Source organism: Pezoporus occidentalis, unplaced genomic scaffold (assembly GCF_034315485.1).
Source record: "Pezoporus occidentalis ecotype Australia unplaced genomic scaffold, CSIRO_AGI_Poc_V1 ctg1, whole genome shotgun sequence".
In the NCBI taxonomy this organism is placed as follows: Eukaryota; Metazoa; Chordata; class Aves; order Psittaciformes; family Psittacidae; genus Pezoporus; species Pezoporus occidentalis.
Window position 1 is genome coordinate 4,231,135 of NW_026912778.1, and position 27,792 is coordinate 4,258,926.

Sequence of the window (27,792 nt, forward strand, 5' to 3'; positions counted from 1 at the left end):
AGTTTGTGATTCATTTCTGATGGGCAAGATAAAAAAAAGTTAGACATTTTGCTTTACTACACTTACCAAAACTTAAGCTATGTTTTTTAAGCATCCCATGAGTGGTTTAATTCCTCTAGTTTAAAAGGCAGGTTTGATGACTTTGCCTACCAAGTTTTCACATTTGATCACGGGAAACATAAATGTAAATCATCTATAGGCTTTAACTAAAATACCAATAATTTGGTCAAATGCCTTGGTTACAACCTTAGGCAGACAGACACCTAGAAGGACTCATATTGCCTGCTTTGATAAACACACTACTCCTGAATATAAAGTGCCTTTACTTCTCCATTTTGAAAGACAGTGATTCTGACCTCCTAAAGCAGAATTTCTCATTGAGAAAAGCACTGATCTAGAGAAATGAGCAGAATCCCAGAACCACAGTTTCCAGAAACAGATGGGAGGAGAGCAAGGCAGATCACATAAACACTCAGCTGATATTGTCAGATAACGTGGAATCTTCATATACTGATGCTTATCAAATGTTTTGATATCTTTAATATTAAACTCTAATTTGAAATCTTTCAAAATTAACAAATATTACACTACCACAAGCTGTAGCTTCACTAGCAGAGTTTTTAACTGAATGAAGTTTATACTTAATCCTAATTATTTACTCAGGTTTCAGGCAAGGATGTGAGTACGGCTGTGTGAGTGAGTGAAATAGGAATCTAAGACTTTTCTATCAAGATTTTAAGAACAATTATTGACTCCAGATTTCTTAAATACTGAGTGCTAATTATATAAGAACTTCAGGCACAACCCTGAAATCTTACCATTCTCTCACAATCCTGTTCATCTAAATGCAAGAACAATGCAGAAGCTACTAACAGGAATTTTATATGTCAGTGCCACACTTCGACTTATATGTCCTAGGATGTATGTTCTTTACACACTGTAAATTAAAAATTACTAAAGAGTTATGTGTAAGTCAACCAGCGATAAAAAGGATTACAGAAACAGACAAGGAACATCTCAGTTATGAAATTAACTAAGAAAACAGTTTTTTAAATATGATGAGGTTAAAAAAATGAAAATTGTTCCCAAAAGTCAGATTTCAACATTTAAAATGTGCTTTAAGAACTGTCATTCATCTATACAAGGAAGAAAAACTGTGCAGTCTTTTTTTCTTCTTTACATTCTTTATTTGGTTGGTTATGTTCACGGGATTTATTAAGGTATTTCTTTTTCCCTCACAACTAAATAGTAATGTGTGATTTCAGATTTCATATCCTTAATAACTACCTCTGTTAGCTATTTTACAAGCTTTCTTACTAAATTCCTGTGGCAAACACAGGAAAGTTCATTAGGCAACTAAGTAAACCTGTAAAGAAGCAGCAGTCCTAGTACACACCAAAACATATTCAAGCACACAGTCCTCAGGAACTCAAGGCAGTAAACGAGGACATCCCAGCACAGAAGACAGAAGTAGGAGGACTTTAAAATGAAGATATTTGCAGGACTAAACTTCAGTACGTTTGTGAAATGCAAAGAAACAGTTCCACACACCCTTTGCTCAGCATGCTGCCAGCTTAAAAGCTCTGACGCTCCACCTCCAGCCAGTCAGTCATTGTAGCCCCATGCCATAGTTCTGCTTTTCTGACATAACTAGTTGTAGGTCTGAATGTTTACCAAAATCCATGACTTAGCCAGGCTAAAAACAAAAATAAAAAAAAAAACCTTTTAATTTATCTTATGACAATTCAAGATTTGGTGACTGTACAGACCTAAAAGGAAGACATAAAGCAAGGGTGGCAGGGGAGAAGGAATGAGGGGTTGAATTGTTACTGAAGACAAGCAAAATCTCATATTATGGGTTGGGTTTAGCCTCACTAAAAATCTTTATATAGTCATTCTTAAAATAGCTCTAAGAATTTAGAATCCATTCAATGATTCCACATAAATAAATTCTGAAACAATTTGAGGTCCATAATTTAAAAAGCAGATTTTAAAAAGCAGGGAATCTGAGTTAGAAGCAAAGACTGTGAACCATACAGGACAAGGCAGTTCCAAAGTACATCGCAGTAGTGAAATTTATTAGAAATAATAGCCACTAAAGCACGGCACCAGATAATGAACAAAAAAATCCACCCATTAAAGGTTTCCTCAGACATTCACAAAAGATCTTTTCAGGCAAGGGCTGGCTGAAAGTAATAAAGAGCAGTGGGAATCAGCTCAACACAGGAGTTGGTGTATTTTCTGGGTGAACAGGGTTCTTAAACATACCCAAATACCTGAAACTGGAAACTATTCATCAGATTAAAATGTTGTCTCAGATGAAGATACAGTATCTTTGTTGGAGGACACTATGAATTTCAAAAAGAACAGAACTGAAAAGCTGTTAATATTTCATGATTATTTACTATTAAGACTAAACTGTATTTAAAGTGATATAGATTACATCTTAATTGCAAAGTACTGAATTTTAACTTGAAAGTTGTGGATATATATTTCTAGTTTAAAAAACATCCACAGCTTTGCTATAAAAACTAGATCATGACTGCACACATCAAATGTAGCAAAGTTAAATCTGCATGACTGTTTTCACAGTCTTCAAGTAATAGATCTTTATTAAACTCCCTTAAGACCTCCCAAGGCTTGCAAATGAGTGATTCAAATGATTTTATTGAATATGACTCTAAATCGTTTCAGTTCATAGTACAGAAATGTACTCACAAATTACAGAGAACTGTTTGCAGGTATTTGCATATCCTTAGTTACTCAAATTATTACAGAATTAAGTAGATGAAACATAAAGAGCTAAAAGGCAAAGGACTCAAAAGTATCTGAAATTGTTTCAGAATCTATTTCTGTTGTAAAATGGTATCTACAATACCTCTGCTGTAAACAGACATATAATATAACCAGACACTATAAAAGCCAAAAATAATTCAGTGGAATGGTTTACAAGAAATGTTATTAATATATCCACAAACCAACTATACCTTCAGGGTGTTCATCCTCCATGGAAATGTCATTGCATATTTTTTCCATTACATGAAAATACTCCACTATTCCTCCAAGGTATTTCTATTGAGCAAAGGAAAACATCCTTTCCACTTTAAAATATTACACCAGTGTCTTTGTGTATGCAACTTTATTCAATAGCTGCACCCTCCAAGCTCTAATACCATCTGTAGTCTAAAAATAAAATATACCTAAGCGTTCCATACATTTTTGCATGGTGTAACAATGTTACATGAAGAAAACATGTTAGCAAGTATTGTTGTTTCCTTTTAAGCTGAGAAAACGTTGATAAAACACACATTAAAGGTACTAACATGTTCAACTTGAAATAGTCCAAAATACAAAATATCCTAATTGCTTGTTTCTAAAACCACTTAAAATGCAAAAACTGCGTTTTAGCACTAAGTATGATTAATAGAACATTCTGATTTATTCAAACAATAATACCTGGTGCACATGATTGTTTATTAAGAATTCACACTGTGGTGTTTATAGAAAAATATAAACACTTATGTGTGCGTATATATCATACAGTCAAAATATTTAAAAACTTTTTTCTATCTTAGATGTATATATGCAAACGAGTTCAACAGGAACAAGCACTGTTTGCACAAATGTCAAATGTTGCTTTAAGGAATGGCACTGGTGGATTGCAATGCGATTCCTGATATTTTTCCACCTTTTAAAATAACTTAAACTTTGCAGCCCAGGAGTAAATATTATTCTATATTTTCATAGTAAGAGCTAACCTCCTGGAATGCTTGGAGATATATTTCCATATAACTACTCTCACCAATACTCAAGGAATTACACAGATCTTTCTACATGAGCAATTTTTACATACTTAGCCATATCAATGTAAGAATGCCTTTAAAAACACACCTAATTAAAGCGGAGTGAATTAAGACACTATTAAGATACTGAGTATCATACGCACAACTACTGAGTCACTGAACCACTGACTTTTCAAATATTAAAAAAAAAAAAAAAATAGCATGAAGATTTGCATTCAGATTAATGATGCATTAAAAAAATAAAAAGTTATATTATCCATATATAGTAAATCTACAGAAATCTTAGGAAAAGTTTTAATAGTCATATAAATCTTAGGAAAATAATAACTATGTGTAGACCTCAAAGATATGTCTGTATGGCAAGCACTGGTTCCTCAAAAACACTACCTACAAGTTAATATGGATGTTTGCTGAAAACAGTTTGAAGGTCCCCATATATTGCTGATTTTGAGCAGAATATGTACATATAACATAATAAATTAGAACATAATAAACATAATGAGAACCCATTTGTCTGACTACTACTTGCATTGACAAGGAGTTACAACTGTAACAGGTACCTACCTATACAACAGCCTAAAAGACAAGGCATGAAACGGTTAAGAGTATTTTTAAATGACAACTAACAATCTGAAAACACAGACATAAAGCTAAAGATTCTACCACCGCCTTTATTACAGGTAGTCACTTGGCATTTATGCAGTTTAAAGGTCTTCATATTTGTTCATATAGATTTCAAAACTTCCAACTATTTGTAATTTCATCATGTAAAGCTGCTATAATTTTAATAAACAAAGAAAAATGTTTCTGTAAAAGCACTAGTAATTCCTATGATCCATTGGTTTCTCAGTAAACAGAAAAAAATATGACATCTGGTAGACCTGGACTTCAGATCTTTTAATGCCAAAAAGATTCCTTGTTTATTCCATACTTTCACAGATTTATGTGCAATTTCCTGAAAAGACAAATATTGATAAATAAAAGAAATAACACACTGATAAATTAAGGATATTAATTATTTCCCTCCTGGAAGAACTTATCTGCATGTATCTTCAGCAGTATTACTACAAACTTAACACACGAGAAGTTGCTACTGCTCTTGTTCAAACATCATTAGTGAGCAACTTTAGTCTCTGACTGGAAGTTTATGTCTCCATTTTAAAAATTTGTCCTTCACTTAGGAGTTTCATGTTTTCACATGTGTTGCCACAGAGACTATCAGAATGTACACCTAAAACTCAGTTGTTATAGTCTACCAACTCTCACTTTTTCCCATCTTAAGTAATATGAGGAAAAAAATGTGTTGAGATTGTCACTGCTGTATGTCTTTTACTGGCAAACGCAGGGAATCATAAAAGATCTGATTTCTTCAGTAAACAGTGAATATTACACTCACTTCTAAGGAACTGACATTTGCAAGATTGCCATGCTTTTAAGTACGAATGGCTCTTCCTATAAAATAATACCCATGATCACTTTTTCCATCTGATGAGAGAGACTTGAATGTATTAACAAGTACATGGTACTTCCATAGTTATATTTTATTCTCAGGAATATTTTGCTATGTTTAAAAAAGATCATTTCCCATTTTACTTAAAAGTAAGAGGAAGCCAATTCTGCCATGATGTTGACTGGGAAACCTTTTCCTAACTTTTAATATGTCTTTCAAATCTAGTCAGTAATGTTCTTTACAGACTTTCAATAGAATAACAACAACATACAAGTCTCTGATTAGTAAAGAATATCTGTATGTCCATCAGTCTAAAAAATGTCTAATACTTGAGAAGCCGTAAATCTTTTGACATACAGCTCCATTCAATATCATTGCTAAATTCAATGCAAAAACTGCAGCCATTACTGCAGGAAAACTGAAAAGCACTGGGAGGAAAAAATACCCGACATTCTTTAAATTATATGACTGCCAAATTAAGACACTGACCAAAATTTCCAGCGCATTCAATTCAATGGCTTCTGATGAAAGATTTTGCCACCAGTAAATCACTAAAGTATAACCTATTGTAGTTCCCATACTAAAAACTTGCTTTATCAAAAAACAAAGAAAGGGAATAGACTAAAGGTTCTTTGTAGTGAAGTGATAAGCCTGCTTCTTAGATGAGGTATTTTACCAAAAGAAAGGAATCTTGTTCTCTGAGGAGTCACAGAACTCCTTAAGTCAAGGACTTTTCCTAATGTACTAGAATATAATGAGGAGAAACACATGGTCTGCAAAATTGTCATGTTCTAAAATATTCAGTCTGCCATAGATCTAACTTAATATTTACAAATTTCCACCGTACCAGAAGAGAATCACCACAATTCAGAGTAGTGAAAACAACTGTGACTACTCCTGTCTCCCACTAACTAGCAAAACAAGCCAGGTGCATTCATTTAAGAAATTAAGGCATTTTTTTTCACAGGCTTAACTACAGCAATCCTAAATTAAAGTGACAAAGGCACAGAATGTAGTGGAAAGTCCATCTCCAAGAGATGTGGCTGTAATACAATATAATTCATCACAAACCTCCCTTTAAATTCAGTATCCCCTATGGAAGAATTTCCTTAAATTGAGTAAACTTTATTTTTGCAACATATTTTTCTCTCAGTCTCTTGTGTCCAAGCCCCTACGTTGTTTCTTCATTACATTTCTGTCACCAGTATTATCGGAAAAGACAAAGACTCTGAACAGCTGCTTGTAGCAATTACAAAAAATAAAAATGTACCCAGAGTCTCAGTAGTTTCACAACAGTAGTCATACCCTTTGAAACAACATACATGAAGTGGATTATATTGACAGTAAACATTAAGTTCCAATGCCTAGGGAGGGAATGTTTAATGTGAAAATTTGCTGTGGTTGCTCAAATGATTGTAAGGCTGTAGCATTCTCAAAGCTCCATCTGTGTTTTGCCTCAAGACAGATTACTTGAACATGACAGAGACTTCCAAAACTGTTTTTCTAGATCTTGGTTTATCAGGAAGCTATAAAAAGAGACTTTCAACATTTTAATTTTTTTTAACTGCAAAAGACAAATATCAGATTACATGCCTGTTTTTTCTCAAATGACCTACTGGAAAAACAGCAATGCATAGGGTATATGCAAATAAACCAAAACAAAATCTCCCAAACCCCAAGTTTGTATAAGTGAAACTTTAAGCTACTTTGGGAGCTTCCTAATGCTCCCCATCTCTAATCAATGAAAGCTTGCAAAAAATCAGAGATAAAATTTCATGATTAGGCTGAATTTCTGGCTCTCTTTAAATCAAGCATTTGAAGAGGGAGAAAATTACACAGATTTACAGAATTTTCAAGAACAGGAACATAATTGCCAATACTTAAAATTTTATCCCATGCAAAATAACTAGTAGCAGAATCTTACCTTGATCAAATGGTTTACCGGGACTCCATGTACGGAAATAATCATCCTGGAGAGGGAGAAACAACCTACATTTAGTAAAATATAAAGACTCCATGTACACATGAAAAACTCACAGAATAATGAAAGACGTAAGATGTATACCAACCTCTACTTCCTAGAAAAGGCAAGCAGTTAAGGGAAAAAAAAGGGGGGAGAGAAAAAGATTACAGTCATCATAATGGGACAAATCACTCGAAGAATAAAACAATGTCATTCAGAGGTATTTGTACTCATTAATTAAAAATGCCATTTAATGTTACTTTCTAGCACTTAAAATAGAAAAATATTTCTCACAGTACTTACATAGGTAATGTTTCTAACACTGCTTTTAAAATCTTACAGTAGTTTTCCTGTACTTTAAGGTCTAAGATACTGATTAACTTAATTACATTTTTCATGAATGATTTTTCAAAAACCAAAGCTCCAAAATAGTCATCAATAAAATACAGCTATGTTTTAAAGAATGATACACGAATTTTAGAAAAATAAATATTCTGCCATGTAGTTTTCAACTGCATCAGTCAGAACTGTCATTAAGTAAGTCTAATTAACTCTGTTTTCTACAAACCATTTTCCTAAACATAAAATATCCTCCTAATTATGTCATCAGCTATATTAGACTACAATTTCAAGAAGGAAAAACCTGAATTAAATGAATTGCTTTCAAGCTTTTTAAGAAATTTTATTAACTATAGATTCATAGCTGATGTAAATAAAGCAATCTGCACACCTCAGATAACAGGTAGAGCAGAAAAAATACTAGAATCATTTTTTATGTCTTAATTTAACTCCTTATTCTCTAGAATAAACCATTTAAAAGATTGTACCAGACATTTTAATGTCTGCACAAATCAAGGTTCACAAACTGCATTGGGTGCATTGTCACATCCAGCACTTCCACCCCACTTGCTAAAATATCACCAAAACCACCATAAAGAAACTCAATTTATAATAAATTGCAACCACTGGGAAAATGCGAGTCTCATATAGCTGTCAAAGCCACGTAATCACAACTTCAGAACAATCAAGCATCAAGCACATCTTCACAGGAACAAAGCACTCTCTGGGTTTTAGTGGTTCAACAGCCTTACCACCAAGGGGATGAGGTGGGGGTAAAGGGGAAGGAGTGGTTGCAGCCTAAACTGTATTGCAATGATTATGTTTTATTAGCATAAATGTGATGGAAATGTGTGTTTTGAAAGAGGAAGAAAGAAATTATTAGATCTGGAAGTGCAAAGTAGAACCAAAGTTCTGTAGCGATACGTACGCATTCCTCTGATGTGGCACAGATTAACAATCTATAATTTTTTTTAATTACGCAAGAGAGAAGCAGGAATTACAATTATGGCAGTGTTTTCCAATTGTATCCCTCCTAATAGTAACTATGGAGATGTTATTTCTGCAGTGGTGTTCTGAAGAAGTTTGACACAGCATTAATGCAATGCTATTCATTCCATGAACCACACCACATCACTGGCAAATATTTCAACTCTTGAAAAAACATAGAGGTGTCAGACTGCCTTTCCATTTCTACTAAACCAGTAACATTCACCCACAAGAAGGCTATTCAGACAATATGCTTATTTTTAAAATGGTGAAAACTTAGAATAACTAGAACACATTGGGATGAATTTCTTCACCAAAAGGGTATTCAGGCATTGGAACAGGCTGCTCAAGGAAGCACTGGAATCACAGTCCCTGGAAGTGTTCAAAAAACCATGTAGATGAGGCCCTTAGTGACATGGTTTAGTGGTGGAAGCAGCAGTCATGGGTGAATGGTTTGACTTGATGGTCTTAAAGATCTTTTCCAACCTAGTTAATTCAATAAAAAAGCTGTTAGAACAAAAGAGCAATCATCCTGAGGTCAAAATCCCTTCTAAAACAAGGCATCCAGCATTATGCTTAAGGAAGAACATAGGAGTGGGGCTGCTTGTACAAATTACACATTCTCAATTTGGCCTCAAACTAACCAGACAATAAATAAAGTCTTGTTCATCTCTATACTGCAGACAACTTCACAGATCCCAAATACAACATACCTCAGGCTTTTCTAGAAATAAGTCTTAGCTGACCGACTTCTGACTACAAAGCCACTCCATACCATTCCCGTTACCCTTTCCTCAATCATTTCCAAGTCTATTTTTTTAAAAAAGGCATGACTAGCATTACACAGATCATTCAAGATGAAATGGAACAACACATGTACACACAACGCTATAACATTATTTTGTTCTGTATTCCTCTCCCCATTAAGACTACCCCTCCTTTTTTTTCTTTAGGTTGGGGGGAGTGTTCTGGGTTTTGTTTGGGTTTTTTTAATTGTACTATGGTTTGAACGGATTATGGTTTACATGAAATTTTCTATCTTAAATCCAAAACATATATATCTATACCGATTTTTCTAAGGGTTAATTTTTCAAATCAACTGTTACTTGAAGAAAGTCCATTACTAGGTATGTTAAAATCTTTATGTGCCTCTAACATCAACATAAAATAGTTGATTGATTCTCAGATTAAGTAAGGAAATCGCTTCAATAAATTGCAGTTCTACAATTTTACATATATTTCTAAAGCTATTTAACCTACCACATGTATAAGAATCTGGCTTCCTGTTACATTCAGACCTTTCCTGATCTTCAATCAATAACAGTTTATTATAATGTTCAATATCCTCTTGAGAATGTCAAGATGATTACGCAATTTACAAAGCCTCGATTTTAATATAAAATTAGAATGAACAAATACACAGTTTACAATGCAGCTGAGTAGCATCACAGCTCCAGCCGAAGTATCTATAAATGCAAAAGCAATGTCTCAGGACAGAGCCTATGACATCTGATTAAAGGCAGACTGTAAAAATACACAGAATAAAGTCTCAGATCTGTCACAGGAGCCATACTGCTTTTTTAATGTTTTCTAGCTAAAGCTATACATGCATTTGAAATAGAAAATTCATCCTTACTGCTCTACTGGAAACTACGTGAAATGTCAATAATTCCTTCAAGTCTCTCTGTCTGAAAGACACATAAAGCCATGCATGATGGATTCCAATGAGTTTAATATCCATGCCTTAAAATTATACATGTTTAAACATTATGTTCAGTCAAGGTCAGTGTTGAACTGTTTCTAAGTGTTGAAGTTCATGCTACAATTACACATGCACTTTCAGACCAATAAATATTTTTTATGACAGCCTTAAGAAAAGGATTCAAAATGACCAAAAGCAGTTTAGTCAGAGAAGTTCTATTAAAATAAATAAATAAAAACATAATATTAAAAAAAATAAGTATTTTGTCTTGAACACTTCTATTGCTCTTTTTGGAGTTCTATATTCTTCTATATGAATTATTCTATTCGCATTCTTAAAAAACAGTACAGTAAGAGAGAAAAAAGCTTACTGAATAAAAATCATATCTGACAATGTAGTTATGCAGCAGAAGTTTTGAGCTTCCAAGATAGGAAATTAATAGCATCATATTATTGTGTCTTGTGTACAGCATTTGTTACAGATTTTTATTAATCTCTGCAGCATTTTCTGTAGATGCTGCCATATACAGTTGACATGAAATTAGTTGTTATCCAACAGAAATCTATATTGCTAAACATAATGATACATGGTAGAGACAATGAGTCTGACTCAGAGAACAGCAGGTATCCTCAAGCTGGGAGGGCAGTTTCCTCACAAATAGTTTCAGACCAAATTGACCTGAAAAAAAACAACTCACAGATAAAAGAAAATCCAGGCCTTGTTCTGTGCTCACATTTCACCTTTGGTATGGCCTATACATTAAAAGCCTATATATTAAAAGCAAACCTGATTTATGTCAGAGAATCCATTGAAATTGATAAATTTATAAATATCTTTGTATTTTATCCAAATATAACTTCACTGCTACAGAACAGGTTGTACAGCGTATGACTTACAAACTACCAATTTAGGGAAAAGCCTAATAGGCAACTGTTCAATGTGAGATACCGTTTCATACATAATGCCCTTTTAAGAAAGAATACTTCTAACAGTTACTAAAGCAGGGAAGATACAAGATTTCCTGAACTTTATTCAATACCAAACTGAATTCTGCCCATACAAAATTCTCAAGTTTTAAATGATTAAGCATGATGCAAAAATACGGTTTACTGCTGGCCTCTCTATTCCTACACAGGGCTTGGGGTTTTTATCAAAAAATAGCTACATCTTCCAATTTGTAGATGTACATGAAATCCTATTTTGACAATTTCAGAAACAGAAGTCTTTCAGGCTGCACATGCTCCATAATATAACTTAAAACCCACAGTATTAGATTGAGTTTTTTTTCCTTGCTGCCATTAGCTTTAAGACTATTATGCTGTTTTTAATTTCAAGGAGCTCTTAATCAGTTTTCTATTACATTTCTTCTATCTCCATCTCAAGTACATACATCTGTTTTTCATCGGATCTGAAAGCTCTTCACCTCTTTTAGGCTAGGTCTTTGCTATTCAGTAGTTATGCTATTTTCAGACTCCATTTCAACAAGCCAAATGAGTTGAGCCAATAGTCCAACACTGCAGCTTTCCATCTGCCTCCATCTCACTTCTGCAGCAGACTTGAGGTCACAAAGTTATCTCTCCTTCACATCTTTCCACCTCCCCAATAGCAAAGAGTTTGACTCATCTGCACCAAACCTTCCCACAGTGACTCTGTAACACATATTTATGTTCTAAGTCTCACTGAAATAGCTCTGATGATAGGGGTGTCACCCAATACCTGTCCCAGCTTCATTCCACTGCTGGAAAAACAAAGTTAGCATCAACAGTGTGCAGAAAGTATTCTTCTGCTTAGATCTTGCTCTAGCACCATCAGCCTAACATCAGCAAGATTGACATTACCCTGCAGAGCCATAAATTGCTGGTCACATAGGGAAATGTTACAGCAATTAAAGAATGAGACACCATGAAAGCTTCCATTATATGTTAAATTCACCACTCCTAACTCTGCAGTTCCCCCAAACAAATGAGGGCCACAGGTAGCATACACAGAATAACTAAGATACTCCAGCTACATCTAATGAGAGTACTACCCCGAAACATAAACCGTAACTGGGGAAGGATAAGCTGAACCATGACAATGCATGATGCTTGTGTACTGGGAAATTCTTTGACCTGAAATCTGAGCCAGTCTGGAATTCTCATCCATGATAGAGACATGCTCTTCAGCAGCATGTGAATACTCACCTGCCTATCAGATGCTGCTTTTCATCTCTGCTGACCCACATAGACAACTGATCTATCATAAGCCCTGTAAACACTGTTGTATAAATGTGGAGCACTAGTTTAGCCAGTTAACTGCAGGACTGTACACGCAAGGGAATAAGGTAGCTACCACACTCCTCAGCACTCTATTTACTATCACAACATCTCATGTGTCTCAGAAGATCTGTGAGGGCAAGAAGCCTGGACAGACCATATGCTCTGGAGGACTTTTTCCTAATTGTCCCAGACACATTGAATAGGTTGCTTAATCTGTAGGACAGTATGAACATACCTTATGTGATACCACACAGCTTGAGGACATGAAGAAGAACTAGGAAGAGAACTAGTTTAGGGAGTGAAGGTACTGTTTGTATAGCAGATTTTTTTGGCTCTACAGTTTCTTCTCAACAGGATACATCACTTCTCACCAGCTGAGATACCTCTTATGCTTCCCCATGCCACCTTTGAGGGTTCCTTTCCAACACTCAAAAAGAGGCACAGAGCAGGAACCCTTCTTTAGTGAATCAAAGTTTAAAGAATAAGCGACCAGATTTATTACCTAGACTGAAGAAATGAGAAAAAAATACTCAGAAGATTTTTACAGGCTAGCAGAAAGGTGACTACTGCTATAATTGACTCCTTTCCCCAGACTAAGTCTTCCATTAGAAATACAATTAGTTTTGCAAAAACCAGCAGAAGTAATTCAGTGTATAAAGTACCTCAGACACAGATAGATGTGCACTCTACACCCAGTACTTCTGGGAACTGGTCAATCTTTAAAATCAGTTTAGTAAGTCAAAAGAATTCATATGAGAAAACAAACACCAGAATACTGAACCACAACAGAGGCAAGAACAGCACTACTTCTCTGGTAGTAAAAAACCTCAACAACTATAGGCAAGACCGAGGCTTGCTGCACAGCTCCTTTCTTGTTGTTTGGCACCTAGCTTTCCTGAGTGAGGTACTGGAGTGATGTGTGGAAGGATGCCAGTTTGCTTTTCAATGCTCCAGGGAGGCTGATGTCAGCTTCCACTGCTGCCCCAGGCTCCTGGGCCATGCCACCCCCGAGGCCTGTATTCACAGAACTGGCAAAGCACAATTAGTATCAATAGCTGCTTCCAGCAACTCTGGCACCCAGATTCCCCCACTCAATATTTATCCCGCTCCCCTTCTTTGCCTCACACTTCTAGTACCGTTGATGAGACTGGGCTAAACGCCATCACTTTTCAGCCCTCTCTCCCTCTATTTCACAGATCTCATTCAGTAAGATTTCTGTGAAGGCTAGTTGGTACTAGCAGCATTACTAACAGCACATCTGAATAGGACAGTACTGAAATCATTTGCCAAGAAATACCAAATGCTTACTTAAGCTTATATTCAGAAATACTGAGAAAATACTGAAAAACATTTTGAAGAGAAAGGAATTAACATCAAAACATGAACACTGCAAGCTTCTAAATCCCAATAAAATTTTAAACATTGTCTCTTTAAAAGTGCATCTCATTTCTCATCATGAATAAAAAGCAAATCAACCATTAAATTAACCATCTTTTCACTTTAAACACATATAAAAAGTTTTGACCATGTTCCTATTAAGCTGTCAAGATTCAATTTGTGAGGAGGGCTTCAAAACAGGTTAGACGACAGGATCTGTAGTCTAATAAACCTGAGAGAAGAGTTGAAAACAGGCTGCATATGTGAGATCGAAGGCCACCTGTGGGACTTCCACATGCCTGTTTAGAAGGGCTGCTGTTCACTTTCCTCAAATGCCCCTTCACTAATGGGAAAGCTCCTGGCAACAAGGGCAAAAATTATTCCATGACCTCTACATACAACGCCACAGTCCAGAGGATGGACAGTCGAGATTGGCTGAACAGTAACAACTGTACAGAGAGACCAGATCTCATCTTGGGGCTGGAGGGTATTTACCTAAGTGTGTTGAAAGAGATGGCCAATATGATTGTGAGGCTATGGCTTGAATCTAAGAAAAATGGTTCACTGTACCAGGGAGGTCTCCAGGAAGTGGAAAAAAGAGCTAGCATCTTAAAAAAATTAAAGGCAAGAAGTTAGATGCAGGGAACTACAGGTGAAGCAGCCTTACTTTAGTCCTTGTAAACATCAATGGAAAACACCCTCTTTGAGTCCTTTCCCATGCACATGACAGACAAGAATAAATACTCAGCACAGACCCACCAAGGATTTGTAGTGCTTCATCACCCAAACTGCCTTCTACAATGAAGCAACAGTTTTGTGCACAAGGGGAAAATGGGGGCCATGTTGATCAAGAAAATATTCTGTGGTTTTTAGCATACTCCATATTTAGAAACAAAGTCAAAAGAGACTTTTTTGTTGTGCTACATCAAATAGTGATGTTCTTGCCTTGCAGCAGAAAAAGCAGGGTGCCATTTTCAAGGCAGGCAAACTCCATCTTTGCTCTGAGGCAGTTCATTAAAAGAACACTCCTGAACAGTATCTCATGCAGAAAATATCATCTTAAGACCCAAACGCTAGATATAAGGGAACTCTACAAAAACAGGGTCAGTTTGATTGACATGGAGAACCACAGAAAGAAAATTCAAAACCAGAATTTGCATTTTCTAAGTCTTTTTCACGTCAAACAATCTTGACAGTGGGACAGCAAGTGATCTTTCAGTGGAAAGAAGTACTTTTCTATAGCACTACAAACACAGCTCATGTACATTGCCATTGTACTTTGTAATGCACCTGATTTTCAGTACAGATCAGTCATAGCTTCATTTCTTCATTTAAGACTGAGAAAAGCTCATTCCTTCTTACAATATCCTGAGGGCCTCTATCATTCTTTATAAGCATTAGTCTCATAATTCCTGACGATGGGCTCTTGTTGAGTGAAGAATAAACCAAACTGATTTGGGATAAACCACCACTAAAAATCAGAACATTCACTGGAGTATCAATTTTGATGCTATTTGAAGCTCTGCCTGTTGAAAAAAAAAGTGGATGGTAGACTGGCTCAGCAGCCTACTTGGACCAAATGTGATTAATAAAATTGGGAAAATAAAAATGTCCTTCTGCTTCAAAGGCTGCAATAGTCCAGAAATAGCCAGGGCTCATGTAACTGATCTGCCTTCCCTCCCCCCACTTAAAAAATAAATAATACAGTTATGAGAATTGTTGCATTATGTTCAGGACAAAAACCCTGAAAGGTGTGAAAGGCACAAAGGGCACAAAGACAGAAACACTCTAGCTTTGAAGGGGCTTCTTAGTGTCTAAGAAAGGTATTTGCAAAGTCCTTGACCCTTACTCAATTTCTAGAAAACATTTTTTGAACCATATCTGAGGACAGCAAGAGGCAAGAAAAGTGCTACTCATCAGCTCTCCTTCAGGAAGCTGAAAGTTTCTGTATTTTTAGCATGTCAAGGAGACCAACCTGCAGTTATAAAAGAGATACTATACTTTTCCTGCTGTTGCTTGTTTTCCAGCCTGGAGAAAATTTATTGCAAAGATAATCATAAAGTGTGCCATAACATGCCAGCTGCATAGACAGGATTTGGTATGTTTCTTCCAACAGGTAGTCACTTATGCCAAGGCACAGAACAACGTTCTGGTATAACTCTCATTGCCATGGAGACAGAGAATACCCTAGTGTGAAAAGAGACCAAACCAGAAAAAACTAAAGGGAAGAAATTAAGGAATACAAAAGATTATGAGAGAGGCACTACAGAACAATTAACATGACAAAGCAAGTAAGTACAGATGTGGCAACAGAAAAGGGGATGGAAGGTCTACTAAGGACAATGTAATGAAGGCAGTTAAAAACTGAAGAGTGCTGCACAGATTTTAAGAAGTAAAGCAAAGCTATGCTGAAAGAATGAATTAGTACCTATTTTTGTATGATCTGTACCAGTGGTTTTGGTTTTGTTTTTTTTCTTGTAAACAGCTGACGTCTTAAAAAAAAAAAAAAAAAAGGAAAAGAAAAATTCACATAATCAACAGATACCTGAACTTGGAATCTGTGAAGATATAAGCTGCACTTCAGAATCTCTAATTAAACCTGTGATAGAGACATTCAACATTCTTTGTGAATATTAACACTGCATGATTATACGTGTTCATTATAGTCAAGCCTATATAGCTTATACCAGACGGGGTTCAAAAAACACTGCAAATTGGGTAGATCCACAGGGAGTAAAAACAGAAAAAAACTATATTGTTAAATTAAAATGAAACAAATCTATATGCAAAAACATTAATTTGTTCAGAAATTTAATCACTATACAACTATACCCTGGTAAAACATTATTCTTTTTAAAGACAAACATAATGTAAGCAAACTCCTCTTTGATTCAAGATGGAATTCAAAATTTCTCAAGAGTTTTGTCCTAAATTCATCACTAAAAAGCATCAACTTCAATGCATTTTTATGCCTTCTTGCTCCAAGTCACCCTGTTGAGATTACAAAATTTACTGATACAATCAGTAATACAGAAGCCTAAAAATATCATATGAATCATCAAATCTCATGAGTTAAACATTAAAAAACTGTATAAAAAGCAATCACTACAATTGCTGTAGTATGGATGTTAATGTAGGAACATGTTAAACACTTTTTATTTTTAATCAACTAAAAAGAAACTAAAAAAAAGCAGCATGCGCCAAGCATACTGTGAATTTTAAAGAGATAACTCATTTCAATAAGATCATCAAATTCTTAACAAGAATTTTTGGTCACTGATTTATTGGACTTATTTTACTGGACTTTATTGGTTAACATACCTTTATAATCTTTCAGGTATCTCATTCCAGTTGTTGAGAAATGTTATTATAGATATCCTATAGGCCCTGACTCTGACATATCTTGCTTAAATGCCAAATACCTTCTCCAAGTTTTTAGGGAAACTCTGTTGTCTTCTAGCCAATAACTAGTAAGATAATCAATCTACCAGATAATGAGATAACTGATATAAATCATTATCATAGAACGGTTTGGGTTGGAAGGGACCTTAAAGATCATCTAGTTCCAACCACCTTGCCACGGGAAGGGACACCTTCCACTAGACCAGGTTGCTCCAAGCCCCATCCAACCTGACCTGGAACACTGCCAGGGATGGGGCAGCCACAACTTCTCTGGGCAACCTGTGCCAGTGCCTCACCACTCTCACAGTGAAGAATCTCTTCCTAATGTCTAATGTAAATCTCCCCTCTGACAATTTAATGCCATTCTCCCTTGTCCTGTCACTACATGCACCTGTAGAAAGTTCTCTCCAGATTTCTGACCCCTAAGGGATGCCCCTCACCACCAGTCTCCACTTAGAGCCATCAACTGCAACCTTCTGAGAGAAACCATGTGGCAGTGTTCAAGATCAGGCTGGACGAAGCCTTGGGTGATACAGTTTAGTGTGAGGTGTCCCTGCCCATGGCAGGGGGGTTGGAACTAGATGATCTTAAGGTCCTTTCCAACCCTAACTATTCTATGATTCTAATTCCTTTTTTATCAAGCAGTCCATCCATCAAATCCATGACTCTCCAGTTTAGAGACAAGGATGTCATGTGGGAAGGTGTCAAATGCTTTGCACAAATTCAAGTAGATGATATCAGTCACTCTTGCTTTATCCACCAACGACACAGTCCTGTCATAGAAGGTCACCAAATCTGTCAGGCATTATTTGCCTTACGTTGGCTGGCACCCATCACCTCTTCATTTTCCAGGTACCTTGGCAGTTTCCAGGAGCATCTGCTCTATGATCTTGCTGGGCACTGAGGTGAGTCTGACTGGTCTGTAGTTCCCCAGGTTTTCCTTTTTAACCTTTTTAAAAATCAGGGTTATATTTTCCCTGTTCCAGTCAGTGTGAACTACATCAGACTGCCACGATCTACCAAATGATGGATAGTGACTTAGCCACTGAATCCAGGAGCTACCTCAGGATCTGCAGATCCACCTCTTTGGGTCCCATGGATTAGTGCACCTTGAGGTTCCTTAGGTGGTCTCAAGCCCCATCTCCTACAGCAGATGGTTCTTCAGTCTAACAATCTCTGCTTTTGCCTTCTGTGACTCAGTACGGCAGTATGGCTGGAGCTCTTGCCAGCTAAGACAGAGGCACTGAATATCTCAGCCTTCTCCACGTCCCACCTGACAAGGTCTCTCATTTCCTTCCAGAGAGGGCCCACATTTTCCCTAGTTTTTTCTTTCATCACTGATATGCCTATAGAAGATTTTCTTTTTGCCCTTGATGTCCCTGGCCAGCTTTAGTTCTATCAGGGCTTCAGCTTTTCTAACTTGACCCCTGGCTGCTCAGACAATTTTTTTTTATTCCTCCCAGGCTACCTGTCCCTGCTTTCACCTTCTGTAGGCTTTTTATGCTGGAGTTTGTCCAGAAGCTCCTTGTTTATCCATGCAGGCCTCCTGGTGTTCTTGCCTGATGTCCTCTTTGCTTGGATGCACCATTTCTGAGCTTGGAGGAGGGGTTATCCATGAACATTAACCAACTTTCTTGAGCCCCTCTTCCCTCCAGGACTTCATCCCATGATACTCTACGAAGCAGATTCCTCAAGAGGCCAAGGTCTGCTCTGATGAAGTCCAGGGTAGTGCTCTTGCACTCTCCTCACTGCCGTAAAGATCTCAAGGTCTATGGTTACACAGCCATTGGAGCTAAAGCTTTACATTCCCCACCAGCCCCTTCTGGTTGGTGAGAAAAAAGTCCAATATAGCACCTCTCCTTATTGGGTTGTCTATCACATGGAGAAGAAAGGTACCATCAATATATTCCAAGAACCTCCTTTATGGCTTATGTCCTGCTGCGCTGTCCCTCCAACAAATAACAGGGTAACTCTTGCCACTATACTTGCTCAGGTCCTAGAGTTTCCATTGTGGGTAACAAATGAAAAACAAGTAAGCGTTGTTATACAATTTATTTGCAATGTTTTATAACTTTTCACAGAACTTACGAAGCAAAGGCTACTGTTTCCCCCAACCCGTTTGGAACCTGTGAAATCTGAGGTGAAACTGTGAAGCCCTGTCTATTTACTCACTTAAGAGGTCACTTATTCAAGTGTCAAAATGACTGAATTCCATTTCAGGATCTCATTATATATATGCATGCAAAAGGTAACTAAGTAGTATTAGTTTCTCTAGACAACTACATATTTGAAGTAAATGGTAAGCTGTGTCCAAGTCCTATATGAAATAAGACCCCATACTTAAGGGCAAACTAAGATGTATCATCACCTTTTATGTCTTTTCTTCCTCTTTTAATAGAGCTGAGAAATCTCAAGTCAAAAATCTGACTACCTAGTATGAAACCAATGCTGAGTCACTATGTGCTGCTTTACAGACTTCCAGAACACAAACATTCAATTTATTATCTGCAAATGCAGCTTTTTCTTGAAGAGAGGAAGATATAAGCACTGTGAGGACTAAGTAGTTGAGATTCAAAATGCAGAAGGAAACCCATTTTAATTACTGTCATTTGGGACATTATTGCTATCTTTGCCTTCTAAGGGAAAAGCTCATTTTTTAAAATGCTGTTTGTAGCTCAAGAATGTATGTAGTCTGCCACTAAATTATGAGGAATTTACAAATCTAGTAGTAAAGTGTGTAAAATACATTACATGTCTGCATGAATTACTTGAGTAAGTTACTACATCTGCCCTTGGTCATTCTTCCATAGAAATAGAGGTAGACACACTAATTTTCCACTGTCACTGTCCACAGACAAAACAGCAAAGCACAAGACTGAAAAGATTACTAGCTCACATAAAACCATTAGATACTTTAAAAGAGAAAGACTACTAAGATATGGAAACATTTAAAACTTCTCCACAATACTGAGGAAAGATGTTAGGAATTACCTTTCTATGCTGCTAGCATGCAAAGCGTTTTTCAACACGAGCAGTTATTTAGCTACAAAATCTATAACCAGAGAACAGATCCTGCAAAATTCCTTGGAATGTGCTGGGAAAGGCTTAAACCAGTTTCCCGTGCCTTCTGTGACTCCCTTCTGCAGCCGTTCTATATCTTACTAAGATCTTTACCTCCATCACTTTGGCACAAACCCAGAAGAGTCAGTAGCAGGTAGTACAGGAAATAATGGGATGGGAAACGGACTTTTCTTTCCTCAACTCAAAATTGATTGTGTGCATATATGTTTATATAAGTGAGAAATATATACTTATTTCTGTATTAAACATAGACAATACATTGGTGATACAAATATATGTTTTCCCCAACTCAGAACTAATTATACACGGCTCGGTTGGTACTGGCTTTTTCAAAACAGGTTATTATTATTTCATAATCCATAATCTATTTACAGACCAGTATTAATATTTTTACCACTATTTTTTTGCTGTTTCTGCATTGTACATTGAACTACAGCCAAACTGACTATTTTAGAAGTGATAATTTTCAGCAAAAGTACTACAGCATAGCACTTAACAACAGAGCAAGGATGTTTATAAGACAATCTGTACTAAAATTTTAGCCTGTATTTTACATTTAGACAAAATAAAAAATGCTAAATGAACATTTTTTTAATTGATTGCTTTAGCTATTTTACAAGATCAAACATGCTGTTATTCCCATCTTTCAAAAAAATACTGATGAAAACTTAAAAGCTCTATCAAAACCGGTTTGACAGTATCTATTCACGAGGAACAACCTATTTTCCTTGATGGAACCAATATGTGTTTCCTGTTGGGTTTATCTATGGATTTAATTAAATGAAATAAAGCATTTCCAGTAACAAGAAACAATGTTCTTTGGCCTCATTCTGTAAATGAAAAAAATATAGCATTCTCCCATACAAACAAACAAAAAAAAAATAAAATCAGCATTTAAACACACTAAACATACTGATAACCATAGAAGAGAATGAAAATTACCATCTCCTCAGTTCTAATCAATCATTAGAGTCCAGACTGAAGGCAAATCAACAGAAAAAAAACATTTTGATAGAACTGAATATCTGCAATTGCTAGTCAACTGCATGTTCTCAACAGTTCACAAGATTGATAGTTACAGTCCAGAAAGAAACAGGTTCACAGAAGAACATTTAAAGGGTAGACTGAAAGGTTTTAGTGTTGAGAAATTAAAATTTATTTTACTGCTGTACCCAAATCAAGGCCGTATGCCATTATATTAGATATTTCGCAAAGTTTATAAGGCCTTGGCTCTGTGTATCTAAAAGAATTGCCTTGAAGACTGTCTGGGGGTTTTTGTCTGTCTTAGCTTGACTGAGGGAAGTTGACAAACAAAAGTAAATCTTCAGCAGCTGAACAATGAAATTACAGACAAGTAGCAATTGTTCTTGTAACTGAAATCTTCTTTAAAGAGCTCCACGGGCAGTAAAGTCTCAGGCTTGGCTGGTTTTTACTCTCAAAATTCCCTGTGTGTTTATAGGGAAAAACTAGTTGTTTCTTTTAAGCAAGGTTAACAACTTCTTTCAAGATTGTGTTTTCTAGCTTCTGTAGCTTGGGAGTTCCTGAGTCCCTTGTAGGCGTGGGTGAGCCAGAGAAACTGGGCAGAGGTTCAGCCTTCAAATGAAAACTAGATGGAGCAAGGTGGTGAACATGGAATTGTGGAAAGGACTGCTTCTGCATACAAAATGCTGAGTGACAGATTAGCAGACTGAAATTTTAAGAGAATGGGAGAATTAATCAGACTGCATAAGATTAGTGGTGTTCCTCACAACACCAAGACTGAATGAGTGTTTTATTACCGAAATCTAGAAATTTAGGGTAGCTAGAGACACATGAGAGACAGGATTTTTTATTATTATTATTTTGTGCATATATACATGTATATGTGTGTTTTATAAACACAACACAGATAAAAATAAAGTTCACTGTCAGTCTCACATCAATTTCCATGTTATTTCTTAGCGGATACAGCTAGCACCCTTTTCCTTGAGAGTGTGTTCATCACCTAAGTGACCTTTTTTCCCCACTCAAGGCCGCACTTTGCTCACCAAATATTCCCTGCCGCTGCAATATGCTAACTTTCAAAAGTTAGATAGAAAACACTTTTATCTGAATGAGAAAATACTCACTATAAAGTTTAAAAGCAGTAAAACGTCACTTTTTAGTACCTTCTAGGAAGGATCCTAACATAATGAAAGATATTTCCAAGGATGATTTAACTTCTCAAGTATTAAATAGCTTGTAATTTTTTTATGTATACTCCGCTTTACATTACCTGCTTTTGAAATTGTATCTGTATATGCCCTATAGATATAACACTGTTTGAGGTATTATGATAGTTGAGTGGCTTTAATTTCTAACAAACAGTAGCAGTTTCATCAGTAGATTTCAGATTACTCTGAAAATACAATCATAATTATGCATCTACGATTAAGAAATGTAAATAAGGTGTCAGACAGTTTATCGAACAAGTATACAGACAAGAGAAAGCTGGTAAGAAGAACTATATTCCAAATAAGTCAGTCACCCCTTTTGATTTGTGGGATTCCCACGTTTCTTGCCAACATTAGAGAAGCACAAATTTAGAAAACTGGAGAAGACACTAGATATAACACATATAGATTTCATGGTGATATGTTACTTAATAGAGCCAAAGTAACGTACAGTATGACTTGGGAAAATAAATTCCAATATCAGAGGCATTTGGAAAAGATCAACTGCCTCACAGAAATGAAAGTTACACTACAGATGAAAGGAATTTCACAGGTATGTCTTTGTCAGTTTAAAGAACACTAAGTCAGGGTTCATTACTTAGAAAAATATTTGCAAGCTTATGTTCCCTGTGATTAACAAGAAACTTAGGTTTTAGTTAATCTCCTTAGGATATGTACTTCACAACTACGAAATTGTTTACAAGAATGTGCCCATCTTTATCACCAGCAAGGTTTGGGCTCATTCAACCTACATTTAAAGTGAAAATTAAGACTAAAATTCATAATGTCATGAATTACTTCACCTACTCTGAACTTTGCCTAATCAGAAGTACTGTTTTCTTTCCAAGAAAAGTTCTGTATTCATTAACAGAATTAATATAGCACTATGATAGCTTTGAAATAAATCAGCAGAGGTTTAAATCTCAAAAAGCTTTCTGATGTTCCAATTTCTCAAACAGTAGTTCTAGCATGACTTTAAGCGCTTTTTATTCACCCCTTAAGAATTACCTGTCTTGTGACATTTTTGCTCATCCGACTCGCAAATATTTTATAAAAAATTTTAAAAAAAGTTGATAACACCTTATATTCTTATTACTTTTTCCCTTGACAAAAGCCATGCTAAAATGGAGTTAACAGGAGAAAGTTTCAACTGCTTCAAATTAAATGCATTCTAGTGATACCAGGCCTATAAACATGACATGAAGTTTAGGCTGAACCCTACTGACACTGAAGTGACAAAAAGTTTATGAAATGTTGATATCCCAAATAAAAGTAGATTAATTTTGAAGAAATTGCACATTTTCTTTTCTAACTTCAGCCACCTTGCCTATGTTGGGATAGTTAAGGTTGCTTGGATATCCTAACCATGTGTGGAAAATTCCTATTTATATATGACAGGTGTCACTAAAAAGAAAATAAGAATTTCCCACATCAATTAAATATTGCCTATGATACTTTGTATACTAAACTAGGACATATTAAACTATTTTATTAAATATTAACTTTCATAACAAGAAAATATGAAAGGAGCTAAAACACCTGACCCACTGGCATCAGCAGAAGCCATAAAATAGGTGAGACACAGCAGCCTTCCTCTGTCTTTTGAATGGCAGGTGTAAGTTCAGTAACATCAGAGGTGGCAGCAGAAAAGAGGGCTCAGCTTACTCCATCAATATTTCCAGGTGTAACGTGCAATCTCTGTTACGTGACACATGCTTTCTCCTCCTGCCCATTCATTTCCAGAACAAGTGATCTAGCCCCAGATCTGGCTGTGTAAGCCAGCCCCTATGATACTCTTCTCTTAGACACGTAAATGTACTACACATCCTTTCTGCAACCACCACTCTGCTTATTTATACACACCTTACCTTCATTTTATTTTCCTAGCTTGCACAACTGTCTTTCTCCTATATGTATATATAGACACTACCCTTAACTTCATCCTTAACCTCTCTATTGAGCAGAGATGATAATACGTACAAAGCCACACTTTTGTACCACATAATTTTAGAATTGTTTTTAATCAGTTATCTGTCAAATCTGCTGCACAAGAATAGTCTTCTCCAAGGAAATTAATGAAGAATTGTTGTCCTCCAAAATGGCTATCTTCTATCGTTTCTAAAGAAAATAGAGCCATTAGTCATTTCTGTTAAGAGCAAAGGCTGGCTTCATTTTCATTGTGTGTAACAGCAGCTATTCAGAAAAAGTGCAACATAACATGCAGGTCTCTGTAAGAGAAAATTATTTGTAAGCTCCTAAAGGAATAACTCTTACTGATGAAGCTTAAAGAAAACAGAATGAGATAAAGGTGTTCAAAGGCAGTTCAATAAAGGAACATAGTGAATTTTAAGCACAAAATGAAGTTTGAAATATCTGCATTATTCTTCTATTAGACTCATCCAGGATAATGAACCGTATGCCACCAAAGGCTGAATTTATTAAAAGAATTATTCCTATATACAATTTAATTTCAACTCAAATCAATTGACCCATTTCTTGTAGACCATTAATGACTGCATTATTTTGAAATAATATATCTTCACATGCAGTATAACATGAAGTTCCTGCTTTACCTGAAAAACTCCAAACAACTTTGGCCAGCAGTGCCACAAAGAATCTTCACAACACATCCCTTGTAGAGCAGCAAAATGAGGAGCAAAAAGCAATCCATTCCTAAATGGTCCTCTAAACATGTCAGTGTCTCTGATCACAGACATCTTGAATTTATAACAAGACAAAGTTCTACAGTGAAAAATGCCAGCAAAGACCAAGCATGAGTAAAGTCTCCTTCCCTGTTTTGGGATCAGACTGATGGTGGAAAAGCTACCCTGAATTTGAGAGAGAATCCAATCCTTTGAAAGTAAAAAGTCTATTGCCAGCAATCCTGCTCCACCAGCAGATTACTAGATTACTAGTTTAATGGGCACTAACATACACTATCATTTATTTTCTCCAAATTCCATTTACTAATCACCTACTCTCTGCCCTAATTTTCTTTCTATCTTTTTAAAATTTTCAGCCTTTTTTCTTTAAAAAGTACATTTTGCTTACTTAAGTCTTTTGATATATTATCCTATTCTTTGTTGTGTTTGCTTTGTGTGGCAAGGTTTTGGTATTGGGGGCTACAGGGATGGCTTCTGTGGGAAACTGCTAGAAGCTTCTACCAGGTCCAATAAAGCCAATGCCAGACGGCTCCAAGATGGTCTCACTGATGGGCAAGGCCAAGAACATCAGCGATAGTGGTGGCACCTTTGGAGTAGCATATTTAAGAAGGAAGGGGGGGGTGTAGAGGTGGGTGTGTGGGTGCGTGTGTGAAACATCTATTCAGCCAGAGAGAGTGACAATATGTGACAAAACACTTGCGGACATCAAGGTCAGTGAAGAAGAGGACAAGCTCCAGGTGCTCAGCAGAGATTTCCCTGTAGCCCATTGTGCAGCCAGCCCATGGTGAGGCAAGATGTGCCTATGCAGCCCATGGATATCCACAGTGGAGCAGACATAGACCTACAGCCCATGAAGAACCCTACGCCAGAGACAGTGGATGTGTCCCAAGGAGGCTGTGGCCCCAGCGCAGGGTTCTGGCAGGACCTGTGGCCACGTGGAAAGAGGAGCATGGACTGGAGCAGGTTTGCTAGTGGGACTTGTGACCCTACAGAGGCCCATTCTGGAGCAGTCTGTTCCTGAAGAACACACCCTGTGGAAGGGACCCATGGGTCTACAGGTCCTATATAAGACCAAACCCATTCCAAAGTCCTATATAGGACACACACCCCGTAACAGAAACAATGCTAATTTAGGTGGAATTGAAGAAGAGAACTATGTGAATATCTTGTTCTGTTCAAATGAAGTGGTGCACAGTGGAAGCAGAAATACAAGACTGGAACTAGAGAGTGGGGGAATGCACTATGCCAAAATCATTGCAGAGTAAATCTGTAAAAAACACTGGTCTAGTGATAGAGCCTCTAGGGTTTCTCCATACCTCAAGGACATCAGCAGGAATATTTCACTGACTTCAGTGAGACATGGTAGATTATCAAATACCTAACTGTCATTCATTGATTCTACTACAGGATTAGCTTATTCACATGAAAATGAAAAGCTATGTTTACCACAAAGATTGGTTCGTATCTGCAAACTGCCAATATCAAATTCCTGCTAATGTTACAGTAAAAGACGAGAATCAACACAAACAGTTATTCAACAGTTAAAGAAATTGTGTCACCCTCCTTTCATAACCTCGTTGCACCCCTAACATCAACCTCCTTTCCCATCCACAAGAGCATTCTGTTATCTCAGTCCCTCAGGTCCTGTGGCAGGTTATTATGGCCTTTAATCTCCCAACCAAGTAGATCTGGTCCTTGCTAGGTTGACTGACAAAGAGTAACCCCAGTTGCTGCAGGAAACCCTGCTGATGCTTCAGTACATGACACATAAAGTCAGCACTGAACTCACAGCAAAGCAGTGTATTAGAAAGGACTGTGCTGCTAGAAGCATTTTTTTTTTAATGGGAATTCATACTGAAGACTATTTAATTTGGCTAAATTCTTGGCAGCTACAGTTACAAGTGGCATGATTCTTTACACACACACACAAAATATTGAAAAAAATGAATACTAGCCTTTTTAGTGTCCAATTAGGAAATCACATCCTGTATTCTTGAGATTTCCTTATGTTTCAAAATCAGTGAGAGCATTCAATATGTCTTAAAATAGAATTACATTGCTGAACACTAGAATCTGCTATATCCTGCCCCAGAATAAAAGTAATTTCAGTGTTACCAAATGTTAATCATTTGTACAGCATACAGTGAAATTTATTTTGGGATTTTTTCAAATAGAAGGCAATTTGTGAACTTCAGCCTCTTCCTATTTTTTCTTTCACGCTTAGTTTGTGAATTAAGCCCTAATGCAGTGCTCTATTCTGAGAACGAAAAGAACCACAACTGTCTACTCTTCCTCAAACAGCACTGTCTTCTCTGTTCAGACATCTTCTGTATTATTTTACTGAAGCTTCTCTTTGTTAAAAGCCTAAAATGAGATAAAAGGATATAAAAGTAAATATACTTTTTAGAATATGTCTAAACCACAGTCTGTACACTTACCTCTATTCTATTCCTGCAAGAACCTCAACAGCATTATGCTGAAAAATTCTGTTCAAAGTCACCACATCCCATTTTTCATTTTATTATATCAGTTTCTAAGCCTAGCTTTCAGGAACATTTCCCCATAGACTTGACCT

General features: G+C 36.4%; 1 protein-coding gene across 5 annotated transcripts in view; it reads right to left on the bottom strand.

The window, feature by feature from the left end:
- The window catches only part of SPOCK3 (SPARC (osteonectin), cwcv and kazal like domains proteoglycan 3), a 186,896-nt gene that overhangs the window by 103,438 nt on the left and 55,666 nt on the right, over positions 1-27,792 (bottom strand). For all 5 annotated transcript variants that reach the window (XM_062615424.1, XM_062615348.1, XM_062615178.1 and 2 more), the window contains exon 3: positions 7,178-7,223. In XM_062615424.1, the coding sequence (XP_062471408.1) occupies positions 7,178-7,223 (46 nt within the window). The remainder of the gene's footprint in view (positions 1-7,177; positions 7,224-27,792) is intronic.